General features: G+C 37.0%; 1 protein-coding gene across 1 annotated transcript in view; it reads right to left on the reverse strand.

The window, feature by feature from the left end:
* LOC140160690 (inositol polyphosphate-4-phosphatase type I A-like) overlaps nucleotides 1-11554 on the reverse strand; it is a 69718-nt gene extending 58164 nt beyond the window's left edge. Inside the window, 5 exon segments of the mRNA XM_072183978.1 lie at nucleotides 1361-1492; nucleotides 2335-2570; nucleotides 3875-4117; nucleotides 5052-5204; nucleotides 10801-11554. Of these exon segments, the coding sequence (XP_072040079.1) occupies nucleotides 1361-1492; nucleotides 2335-2570; nucleotides 3875-4117; nucleotides 5052-5204; nucleotides 10801-10957 (921 nt within the window). The 5' untranslated portion in view covers nucleotides 10958-11554.
* Between the last annotated feature and the right edge of the window lie 1930 nt (nucleotides 11555-13484).

Raw genomic sequence — 13484 nt, forward strand, 5'->3', positions numbered from 1 at the left:
GTTTCATTTTAAACATTTACCGACCTTCTGGTTTCTGAGTAATCTGTGTCCAAATTGGTTTATTCGAAGGTAACTTTTGACGTTTTCGCTAAGTTTTCCTACGAAAAAAAAAAAAAAAAACGACTTTTCTCATTGTCTCATGATCTAGACAACACAGTGGTGGACCCTAGTATAAAGCTAATTATAGTTGCCCTTAAACAAACGGCCACAAGACGTAACCGACTCCAAGATGGACTTCACAAGTCTGCAAAAACGGTTTTAAGCGAATGGATAAAACCTGTAAAACTAATTAATTTCTTCATTTCTTGAAATTGCTCCTGGGTTTGCAAAAATGGCTCCTGGTTGAGCAAAAATCCTAAGGACCAGGAGCCGCTTTTGGCTCCTGGTCTTGGCACGCTTAATGTAAGGCTTGTAGATGAGCCTAATGAGAATGCGCAGATCGCAAAAATGAGTCATTTCAGCTGATAAATGGCAACGCCGCATTCGTAATGGGGAAGAAACATATCTTTTTATCGCAACAGGTGGTGTGCTTAGCCTGAGTCAAACGGCCTATCTCTAACAAAATCGCCATGCGTGGCTGTTGAAGAACTAGTGGATTCGCCCTACTATTATGGCAATTTCTGACACGAAGATATAGGGATGATGACGTCAAGCGGATTTTGTGCAAATTAATATGCAATGGACGGTTAGTAGTATGAGTAATTTATAAAAAGGATTTGACAAATGTTTTCTTTGTTTGTTAATAGTGTCATTTACAAAGATATTGAAAGATTCAACAATACAATAATGACCATCTGCTTTCACAAAGTTGAATTAAGGGGATAATCAGAGATGATTCTCTACACCCTATTTTTCCTATATCAAATGATCAACAAGCAATTTGATCAAGTTCATGCTAGTGTTCATAAAACAGTGGAAACAGCTTATTCTGTAAGTGTTAATCGCTATCCCAAGCATTGACTGTGTATGCTTGTATGGCCACTATGGTTGCTGAATTTGCTAAAAAAAGCAACATGTTAGTAACGTATGATAGTGTGTCTCGTCTCAAGTTGAGTGTTAACGCCATGTGGGATTTTGCAGCAGGAAATTCGAATCAATGCGTTTTCGCGCAAGCATGTACAAATCGCCCTTCTACGAGTGTGTCGTATATATGCTTTCCACCGCATTTAGGCTAGTGCGCACATTTCGAATCTGCCACTGGAATCCAACAAGGAGACAATTCTACAGAATTGCTTTCACGCTTACTAATTTGAAAAGAGAAACAGCACACTTGTTCCATTAAATGCTTCATTCTGAATTTGAGGGTGTCCTGGTTTAGCAAATCACTCACTGTCCCTTTAATTACTCAGTAAGAACTTACCTCCCACAGTAACAGTGTAATCGTTGCTCCAGATTTACTCCCATCCGTCCCTATCACATCCAGCACCAAACGGTTCTCCGGCGATGTGACGATATCCCGGAATGAGCAGATGACTTGACCGATGGGTACCACCTGTGCAACATCATCATGAAGAGAAGATGAGGGGTGGGATGAGGTGATTATTTCAGATGATGGACGACGTGGAGGACAAGACGGTGCATGAGACAATGGACTAGTCTTTGGAATGTGAGAATGATGTTTGGATGATAACGACAACAGAGGTTTGACGCCGCCATCACTACGACGACGACGAGGAGGGGGCGTGAGTCGTACGGGTTTGGCACCAGCATCACTAGAACGACGAGGAGGGGACGTGAGACGTAGCTCACTGATTGCAGCCAAAGAAGGGGAACGTGATGAAGTTTGATTCACACTAGACATACTAGAACGATACGAGAACGACACTGAAGAGTTATGATTAATGTGCGTCTTTAGAAAATTATGTGATATGGTAGGATAAAATACAGAAAATCTTATAAATTTAGGAAGAACAAAAATGATCTTCAAACATATTGGTAACAGCAGTGATATTTTGTCCTACCTTGTTTACAAGGTAAAATTCAAGTTGCAAAAATTTGGTACACACACCTTTATTCTCAAATAAGGCTACAGCTTGGGAGTATTTATTATGTCACTTAAATGTATTCAATATTAGAATCCTGTAAGGGAACAAACCAAAAAAAAAAAAAAAGCTCTTTCTGGAGGGGGGAGGTAAAAAATCTAATTACATTTATGTCCAATTACGTTTTTCTGACTAAATCCGATTAAATTGGTAAAATGTTCAACATTTCAAACCTATATGAGGATATACAGATGGAGCTTCATAACAAACAATAACATTATAGGACATCATCAATCTTTTGGTTTGTTCCCTAATACAAGTATCCATTCCATTACTATTATTTCAGTCCTACCTTGTGAATGTTCCTGTCTTGTACTTCATAGATATTAGCTCTCAATCTTGTAATTGGCGAGATGTTTCTACTTGTCTCAAATGCTATTGTCGTGAGGAAAAATGGATTAGAGTTCTGGTCAATGATCTCTGTCTGTCCGCTCTTTGACCATCTGGTATCTGGGGGCGTGACACAACTGATTGAGACGAAGGTGCTAGGCGACACTCCGTGGTTGTTCTTTGGTAGCTCTGTACAAGCTGGTGGGTATGAAGAGAAGAGGAAGTATTATTGCGAGATTGCAAGATACGACTTTCTGTTTGAAACACAGCATGGCGCTGCCCACACAAGGCCACATATTATCAGTAAATACTAATAAATTAGATCTGTAAGTGCATTTTTATGCAAGAATGTGGTTTATTTAGTTAAATATATGAATATTCTACTATAATGTGGTGATGAATTGGATGGAAATAGGGTTTGTCAATGCAATTTTGCAATCATGACATGATGTCAGTTTTTTCAAGCTTACTGACCATGCTTACATGCTATGGCATGGAAATTTCTGTAAGATTCATCAGTTGGCGTTTAAATGTGAGGTTCTGTACATCACTGTCAATGCAATTTCGTGATCATAACATGCCAGTTGTAAGATTACCTACCATGCTTACATGCTATGGCTTGGAAATTTCTGTAAAATTTGTCAGTTGGCATTTATGTGAGGTTCTTTACATCATATAAACCATGTAGGTATTTATTCTAAAAGGGGGCATTAATTATAGAATATGTGGTAGGTTGAGTACAAAAATATAAGTCTGTGCAGCACTGAGGGTTGATTTTGTATTTTTGAATACATTTTTTTCTTTTTTTCCCATGAAAATAATAGTTTTACTGGATTTTTCCATAAAAAAGGGGGGAAATTTCTCAAAGAAATGATTATACGTGTGCAGGGGCATTGCAAGAGCTTTGGGGACCTCATGGACAAGGAGCAGTGTGGGCTATTTTAATATTTTTTTCTTTATTTAGCTTCCCCCCTAATTTCATTTTTGTTTGTACTTATGGTCCCTGAACCCTCGAGCCCCTGAAGTTTGTCCACCCACTTGCTACGCCAATGTTCGTGTGGCCTATGTGAACATACTTGAGATTCCCTTGTTACTTTATACATGTATATCATGAATAGCAGCATGTAGACTGATATTGGACTCTGTCATATTGACATAAGCTTAAAAAGTTACCTTTTCAGAGTCTGAGTTGAGCAAAGACGTAGCTTGCGACGCCATCACGGCGTCTTCATTCAGCGTAGTGATTACACTCCTCTGAAAGATCAGAGAAGCCTTAGAGATCAAGACACAAAGACCTACACTCAACAGGGATGCCGGATACGACCTGCCCGCCATCTATGATGATCTGACCACCCACTTGACCACCCACCGGGTGGTCAGGTGACCGGAGCTGTAATCACTACGGTGAATGAAGACGCCGTGGTGGCGTCGCAAGCTACGTCTTTGCTCAACTCAGACTCTGAAAAGGTAACTTTTTAAGCTTATGTATCATGAATACTTACAAATAGACATTTCTAAGACTGGTTCCCTCGAGCTGGACTCGGCGGGGTCACTTTTGCCAACGACCCCATGTCTCTCTTCATCAATAGGATCCTGTCCTGTTCTAGCTAATAACTGGGCTCGGAGGCTGTGAAATTGTGACCGTAGGCTCTCATAGCTACCTTTCTGCAAGATGGCTACCCACTCATCACGCAGCTCAGCAGAATGGGCAGCAAAGTACTGGTTGTGTTCCTCACCTACAAATTCTACAAAAAAACAAAACAAAAATCTAAAATTAAAATTAAAATGAAAATTATAACAACAAAAAATTCAAACAACAACAACAACAACAACAACAACAACAACAACAACAACAACAACAACAACAACAACAACAACAACAATTTTAATGACACCTTAGGATGGGAACAGGTCCAGAACACATCATATGGAATATACACCAAGCATCTCACAGAGAATACCAGAGAGATTTCAACATGAGTTCAGATACCTGAATCTTAGGTTTATCATATGGCACTTTGCTTTCATCCAAAGAGTATAAAAAGTGGTTCATGCCACATTCTTGGAAATTTTACCAACGGTTAAAACAATACCGACAGTGCCAGCTAAAGTGGATACGATGCAGGATATATTTTCCCCACCAACATTTTTGCTCAGAGGAGATAAGGCCTAACAGGTAATTATGCACTCGGGTATCCGATTGAATTTTCTGGAGGGCATCCAGGTACCAGAAAAAATGCAAATTTTTGTTTACAATAATTGAAAAAGTTTCAGACCCTAAAATTACTTGTTATTCAAGGTTGGAACCCGGAGTAATGCTGCTACGTTTGCTTCTATTGAACAGACAGGGACACATTGAATTAGTATACATTGCTGGCTGTTCAATATACACATAAGTAATTACAATGAACAACTTTATCCAGCTTTGATTTTTTTTCCAATAAGTACCAGTTTCCAACCTTGAATGACAAGTAATTTAGGGTTTATAACTGTTTCTTTTTCCAATTTTGTAATATTTTTTTTTGATCTGTGTAACCTGTTACTGGAATTTTGACCCGGGTCGGCCAAGGACGGTCGGAAACTCGAGTACCCTGGAATTGGTGAGAGCCTTAAGAGGAGAGCATCAGACCTCTTCATTTAGAAATTAGAGAGGGATTTATAAATAACAACATGTCTTACCTATGCAGAAGGCAAATGACTGTATTTCTGCATACTCTTCTTTGACAAAACACTGTTCCAAGACGATGACGCCCTGAGGCTCTGATAACAGGTCACGACCTTTGAAGTAAAAAAGTAGGTTGCCCCGAAGACGGCACCACCTTTCATTGTACACTGAAATGTAAAGGGAAAATAATGAAAGAATTAGTCAATATACAACGATTTTGTTAATGAATTAAAGGAGGCCTGCTGTCAGGGGGAGTGGCAAGTTCCATTGCCCAGGCCTAATCAAACATTGAATTTTATTAAATGTTTCCAAGTCTGGTTGATAATGACTGAAAACCAAATATATGGCTATTTCCATCATTATGATACATAGGCCTACATGTAGCACCAGTTGTTGTTTGAAAAACAAAATTTACATTTTATGAAAGTTAAAATGCAACCCTTGTTGTTTGCATTTAAAAAAAACAATGACCACGCCTTTCTGTGACAGACGTACAAAATTGGACATTTTACATAGGCACAAAAAAATGCTTGTCCATAACACCAAACATTAAATTTCACCTAAACGATAAAGAATCAAAATCTTTTCTTTGATTGTTTCAACAAAGTTGGTGCCTCAATTGTCATCAAAACTAAAAGTTTCTATTAATGGTTGACACACTTCAGAGAGATCTTGCTATAATACATACAAGTCTTAAAATGTCAATTCTCTGTGTACGTCCGCAACAGAGGAGTTTTTGAAACCTACAGCAGGGGTGGAATTTCGTAAAGTGCCACAGGAGTCCAAGTGGATTCTCGCAAGAGAGTTTTGCGAGAGTCCATGGATTCCCGTAAATGGATTCTCGTTGAACAATCTTGCGGGAGTCCAAAAGGTATTATATGTAGGCTTACGTAAAATGCATTCAAACAAACAAACTAACAAATAAACTAACAAAGTTAAGTTTTTAATATATGTGTCATCATACTCTCACTGCCATATATGTCATTGCATCTTTGGCGACTTTTCCTTTATATTTTGCAAGCTTTGAGTTTTAAAGCGTGTTGAACTTAAACGTAAGTTCACTGATCCGATCATTTCCAGCGAGAGTCCACATGGACTCTCGCAATAGGATTTTACGGGAGTCTCTGCGAGAGTCGACTCTCAGACTCCCGCGAAATTCCACCCCTGCTACAGTTGAGATTAGAAATGACAATGTAGTGAAACTTTCAGGAATTACATGTATAATAGTTCTACTAGGGATATATAAAAAAAACATGCAAAAAAGAACCACATAACAGAAGCAATAAAATTGAGACCCTTGAAGTGTCCGAAATATCTGCATTTAACGGAATTGCCCTTTTTAAAACATTATTTCTTCTTTTTTCACAATTATGTCCAATTGCAACTGCCAAATCCCGTATGCCCTAAGAAAAGGGTATATACTTGCTTTGGATCAGATAGTGATCTCATGTTCGCACCCTTAAAATGACAATGATGCCATCTTATTGTGAGAATTGATGCATAAATAGGTACTATCACACACTACTAGACTATTCACCAACAACTGAAGTCCCGGTGCTTTGTATGCTGTGAATTCTTGCATATTCATGAGGGCTGATCGTTCATGTCTAACAATCACGCCAGCGTTGTGTGCCTTTGCGTACAACGTTTACGCGATAGAGCGTTGTATGTCTTTGCGTTTACCGTGGCATTTCTTAAAAACTGTGCCTACTTTCAGTATGTTTCCGTATTTTATAAAGGCGACATTTTCATCTTACCATCTTACCCCTAGAGCCCGGATGGTGGCATTATATTATAAAATAATGAAAATCAAAACAAGATGTACATGTACCTCTACACATACATGTACGTACATGTATACATCAGAATCCTACTTTCAGCCGACACATCTCATATTTCATTAACAACATCTCTGGTGCCACAAATTAAAGCCAAGATGTTATTAAGGAAATAAACACATTTCTTGAGGCCTTTTTCTAACACTGCATATAAGTACACCACAAATTAAATTAAGTGTGTGGGCAATAAGTGCACCTTTTGCTGGGTATAATAGCTTCCTCTGTTAATTAATCTACCTCCTTGATAATTAAATCAAAGGTTTTACAGACGTGTTGATATGTCTGTTGCTTTCCCTATTTACAAGTCAAGGCAGTAAATGACGTAAGAAATCTACCCAAGTTAATTATGTTTGGATGTATGAAGACGTGTATTATACGAAATTGTGATTCAATAATGAACAAATACATTTGGGCCACTGAATCATTACATGATTAAATACCGTACTGACGCGAGTATAGTCCCACCCCGTTTTTGGGTGAACATTTTTCAAAAACATTTTTTAAATTTTTGTATTAAGTTTTTTATTTTTTCGGTTTTGTAAAGTTGTTTTTTTAAAACTTCCGTGGTCGGGGTACGCGCTGGTGAATTGCGATCGCGTAAAAGTGACAAGGTCGCCTACTACGCGCCAAACAGACAACCAATGGGTCAGCCGACTTGTTGTCAGGTGCGTTGATCAGCCAATCAGCGTGATTGCTTATTTTTTCTGTGTGTACGCTCGTAGACGCTTGGCGCACAGCTCGGACCACGGAAGTTTTATAAAAACAACTTTAGTGTCCCATGGTTGACCTAAATAATAATAAAAAAATAAAAAAATTCAAGATGTTTTGTATTTTTAATATGAAAATTGATAATTTGTATTCATGTCATACTCTATTAATGATTTCAAAATGCATTGAATTTGAATGCAAAATGAACATGACATTGGTGAGCCTGTTTCGCAGTCTCCAAATGATGTTGGTCCCAATCTTACATTGACAGAGACATTGGTAATACGTTCGGGGAAGCCAAGTTTCATCAACTCACTTCGGATACGGTGATGAACATAATTATGGCCGAGTGACCCAATCACAGAGACAAAGATTTTGCAATCAAATCCCCACAAGGTGATCAAGTTACAAAGGGGCATATACTTTTGGAGCTTTGTGTTGTAACTTTCCTCAATGAAAGCATGAAAAGGACATGTTACTTCCAAAATGAAACACTTAGCAATTGGCATTTTCATGATCAATGAGAAATAAGTCTGGTTTTCTTGCTTGAATGTCTTGAAAGATGTTTGTGAATTCAATTTCATCATTGTCATTCATGATCAAGGCACCCGCAGATGCTCTTTTCATGGTAGATCAATTTGTTTTCAACAGGTTACTGGATTTAAGAGACTTTTTAAATTATCTAATACTTGGACCTCCTCCATTTTGTTGTCAACTTACAACTAAATAAAACCTTACATTTCTTTCAGGCAAGTATTGCGATACACTGTACAATTTGTTTGAATAGTGGTCGCTACTCCCAACCATAATCCTAACCTTACACTGTTAAAATCCTAACCCCCTGAAACCTATTAACCCTACTATGTTAAAATCCTAACCCTCAGAAACCTAACCACAACCCTTACTCCTTACCCTAATCCCAATCTCCTGTAGCAGCGGTTATTTTATTATACACCGTAGGCAGCTATAAGCACCATTTCAAGTGATCTTGTCACATTTACATGATTAAAACACTAAATAAGATTTTGTTACAATCTATGTCTTCATATTTCACCTAGCATGGATAATAATTATGCTTTTCAAAGGCTACATGTTATGTGATGAAAAGAAAAGAAAGTGATCTAAAGTTGAAAATCATGCGAGTCATGCATTCCAACAAAGCATGGTGCAATAAGGTATGATAAGCAGTAAGCACAAGGAAATATACTGGATTACAACAGAAACACTCCGTATGATAGCAGAACTGAACAAAAAAAACCCAAGAAGCTAGTCAGTAAACTATGCCTCTGCAACCTTCTTCCTATTAATCCTAAAGCGTACATATACATTGTAGTTGTATAAAACTGTGAAATATATGTAACAAAATCTGTCGGCATAATTCTTTTTGAAAATGTGCCCCTTTATTCTTCCATACTCCATACCTCATTAAGGGGGTACTACATCCCTGGCCAATTTTGTGCCTATTTTTGCATTTTTCTCAAAAATTATAACACATTGGTGACAAGTAAGATAAGTACATGTATATTATAGGGGCAAAGACTACAATTACTGTATTGAAAATTCAGCAACTCAAAGCAAGTAGTTATTGATTTATTGATCAAATATTGGTTTTCCCTCATTTTGACTGTAACTCCACAAGTGTTGTCTGTGCTGAAATAAAATTGCCAGTACAGTAGTTGTAGTCCTTGCCCCTATAATATACATATCTTACTTGTCCCCAATGCGCTATAATTTTTGAGAAAAATGCAAAAATAGACACAAAATTGGGCAGGGGTGTAGTACACACTTAAACCTTGGTCACAATTTATTTCTCCCTCTTCCAAGTTGTCTTAACTTTATTTTTTATTTTATTTTATTTAATGACATCTTTAACGAGGGTAAACCCTGATCAGTGCAAGCACTGCTTTCCACAGGGGCCCTCGATACAATAAAACATAAACAAATGATTTACAAGGAAATAAATGTAGAATACACTTAGAAAGTCATTGCACCAATTGTAAATACAAGATATAAAACAAATAAATATTATAAAATTACAAACTACATAATATATACAGAGTAATACCATAAAATATTTAAAAGATTAAAACACATGAGACTATAAACAGGAAAGACTAGTCCTTGAGCGACTTTTTAAAGTTAGTAATATTGCTTATTTGTTTTAAATTGTCAGGGAGGTTATTCCATGCTGTTGTTCCAGAGTACCTGAAGGAACGTTTACCAGTTTCAGTATGAACAGAAGAATGGAAAACATTTTTATTTGCAACAAATCTAGTGTTGTATGAGTGAATGTTTATTTGTGAGTGAATGTTGTCCCTCAGGTACTCCGGAGCCACATTATTAATACATTTATACATAAGAATAATTCTAAATTAATCAGCCCGCTGATTTACCTTCATCCAATTGAGTTGTTTGTACAAATCCTTCACATGTATGTAAATCCCTAACTTTACACCCAAGAGTCAGTCTGGCTGCTCTGTTCTGTAAGACTTGAATCTGATTAATATATTTACTTGCGGCAGTTGACCAAATTGTACAACAGTAGTCGATGTGAGGCAAGATGATAGCATTACATAAAATATTACGAGTGTATTGATCAATATACCAACTTAACCTTTTTAAAACACCAAGTTTTTGTGATATTTTGCCAGCCATTTTTTCAATATGCTTATCCCATTTAAGTTGCGGGTCAAACCACATACCAAGATATTTAAACTCATTCACATTCTCAAGAATTTCATTATTATTATTATTTTATTTCCAAGTCACCTATTTTTCTAGTTCTTTGGTGTGTTCCAAAAGTCATAACCTTTGTTTTAGAGGCATTAAGTGTTAATTTGTTGGTGTTCATCCATTTCGAAATATGGTCTAGATCCTGGTTTAAACCATGCTCAATTTCAGACTTATTGTTTGACTAAGCTATAAAAAGTCTGGTAGATTAAAAGCATAATGCATTAATGGTCATATACTACATGATAGGCCCAAGATTACAAATCAAATCGTCAACAAGGATGAAAATGTTTTCTGTCCTTATCAAGGGAAGGCATACTATTAATCTTGAACATGCCAAATGACGGCATGCCAAAATATAGGTCTGCTAGGAATATGCGATTTTAGAGGCCAAAAACGCACCTTGATTGTCAAAAAAAAGGCAAAAATCTGTGACTTTTAAAAGCAGCAAATTGCGTATTCTTAGCTGCCCTACCATAATACTTACCATCTTTTTTCCTTGTCCAAACATGGCTTCCCTGAGAAGTACGCATATACAATGGTCCTTCCTTGGTGAAGAATTTGGCAGGTTGAATGGCAATAAAAGCTAGTTCCTTGGCATTATATCTCATACTGCCATTGCCACTATACCTGAACATGGACATCTGGCTTATGAATGCATATGCAGAGAAAATTTCTTTTATTGTTCAATCCAGTTCTGTCTCTACTCTTCTGAACAGCTATTCCGATACTACCGCTCGATTTGAATCCTGGGAAGGTTGAATTAACACAAGCGACTGTATGTCCCCCGATAGAAATCCCACAATATCTGTTTAATTCCTTTGCTTAATCATGTGTTTTAGTTTCTCTTTGATGACACAGCATCAGACAAGGACACTGCAACCTTTGATGGTTTGTACACATTAAACTTATTTCACTAAAATAACAAGAAGTTTATTTTGATAAGTCACGCCTGAAGTTGTTGCACGTTGTTTCTTTCCCAATTGGCCATGGCTTGGTTTATATATGGCATTCAATATATAGTAGCATGATTACAGGCACTAGTGTGGTGGATCAGCACTTAAGTTTTGTGTTTCCCACTACATGCTGCCAGATACGTCTCATCAGGTTGCCAAGATGTTGCTTATATAGCACATACTGGTAGCTGCATACAACTCTGTGGCTTAGCTATTGACCATGTTCAAAGCTGAAGTGTAACAGTTGTGGCTGACTCGCTGTATAGCATCCTCACTTTCGTACATGTACCTATATTATTAGTAGAAAAGATAATAAAAAGAGAACTTTGCTTAAAATTCTAATGATAATTAGGTCCCTGAAACAAATCTCTGAGAAAAGAAGTTTGAAATTGTGAAGTTACCTTGTACCTGCCTTACATAACAAATGTCATACTAATTTTTTACTACACTGAGCATAGACACTGTATGTGCAGATTTCGGTGTGATTTAAATACACTCATTGATCCACTTACTTTAGCAACCTTTGCCTTGGACTGCACAGCTAATAATAACATAAAAACAGCACTATTATACAAGACTACCTTCCTCAATCTTTGTTTTCCCCAAGTACTAAATTTCACATTTAACATTTTCACACTTGCTTTTATCAAGCAAAACTTGACGCCTACAAAATTGAATTATCAATCCCGAGTTGCAGCTTTCGTTTGGCAATTAATTCATCTATGAGAAGAATCACACTTATAAAAACACAACCTTGTTTTTTAAAATTAAAAGAAGTGAAAATAAATTGCAATAAAATTTTAACCCTAGCAGTACCGACTGTAGAAAAGGAAGTCATTAGAATTGCAGCTCATCAACAAGTGTCCATCGGGGCTGCAGTTTTCCTGCATGTATGTAGCACACAGTGGTAAAAAGTATGGAGGGAAGAAAAAAGAAAGGGAGAAACTCATTTCTGAGGCAAAATATCCCATACAAACCACAGTGATGTCTGAAATCCAATCCACTACAATATTAGAAATTTGTTAAGATTTGGAATTAACTCATTAGATTTGGGTTTCACTCATTTTGATCCCTATACATGTTAAGGCTGGCATTTTCGGGCGGGCTTGCAGGTACCCGCCTGAGATTACATTACCCGGGCAGGAAATGCCCTGATCCTAGCATTTAGGTCTAGGTCCAGGGACACTACAAAACCGAAAAAATAAGTAACTTTAATAAGTAAATTTTTTTTGGGTGCAATTTCGGGTATGCGAAAAATGTGCCGGGTACCCGAGCACAAAATTACCAGAAAATGCCAGGCCTAATACATGTTAACATGATGCATTGAAATTCTTGATGAAATTAAATAGGACTCTGCTCAGTGCACATGTCAGTCAACATACAAGCCCTACTACATGTATATACATGTAGTTCCTAACTGTTTTTGAATTTGGTGCTTGAAATAAGTGAAATTTGTCACGACCATTTCAGCCCCAAGTCGGAAATTCAAAGGATCAAATATTGTCAGTTTGCATCAACAGAAAGTGGTCAAAACATTTATTTAGTTCATTTTTAAACTGCAGATAATTCAAAGACCAATTTCTATCCAATATGTTTAATGGCTCAATAATGAAATTGAGATATACAAAAAAAATGTCATGTATATATATATATCGGCAAAAATCAGGAACAAAAACATACAAAACATAAGCGCAGTGATTAATAGTGAGCTACGCACAGGCACAGGCACAATGCCTAGATGACGATCCACAAGCTTCAGCACACTTAAAGTGATAAAAAATGGACACATAACAAATTCATAACTTTGCTGCCAAGTACACATGTATGCAAGCGACTCATGAATATAAAAACTGAGGTACTTACATTGTATAGCATGCTGGTGATGGTAATACATACTTTGGATCAGACAGTGTCACAAATACCCACGTTTTTTATAAACCTAAACTTTGCTTTCTTGCGTCACATTTTGAGGACATTCACATCAATTGAAAGTTCTTCATAAATATCATGATGCAATCATTTCAAATTTGGGTTTTCAAGACATTAAGTTTTTTGAGTTCCATTTATACTTGGCAAAATTCATTCAAGTCTGATCGGCCTGTGGGTTGATTATGATGTTACTAAAGCGACATTGTCGTGCTATTGCAAAAATGTTGTCTTTTTGCAAAAGTATATTTGCAACACACTAAAACAGAACAAGCCAAATTTGTTGTGT

The sequence above is a fragment of the Amphiura filiformis genome, chromosome 9 (assembly GCF_039555335.1).
Source record: "Amphiura filiformis chromosome 9, Afil_fr2py, whole genome shotgun sequence".
Taxonomy (NCBI): Eukaryota; Metazoa; Echinodermata; class Ophiuroidea; order Amphilepidida; family Amphiuridae; genus Amphiura; species Amphiura filiformis.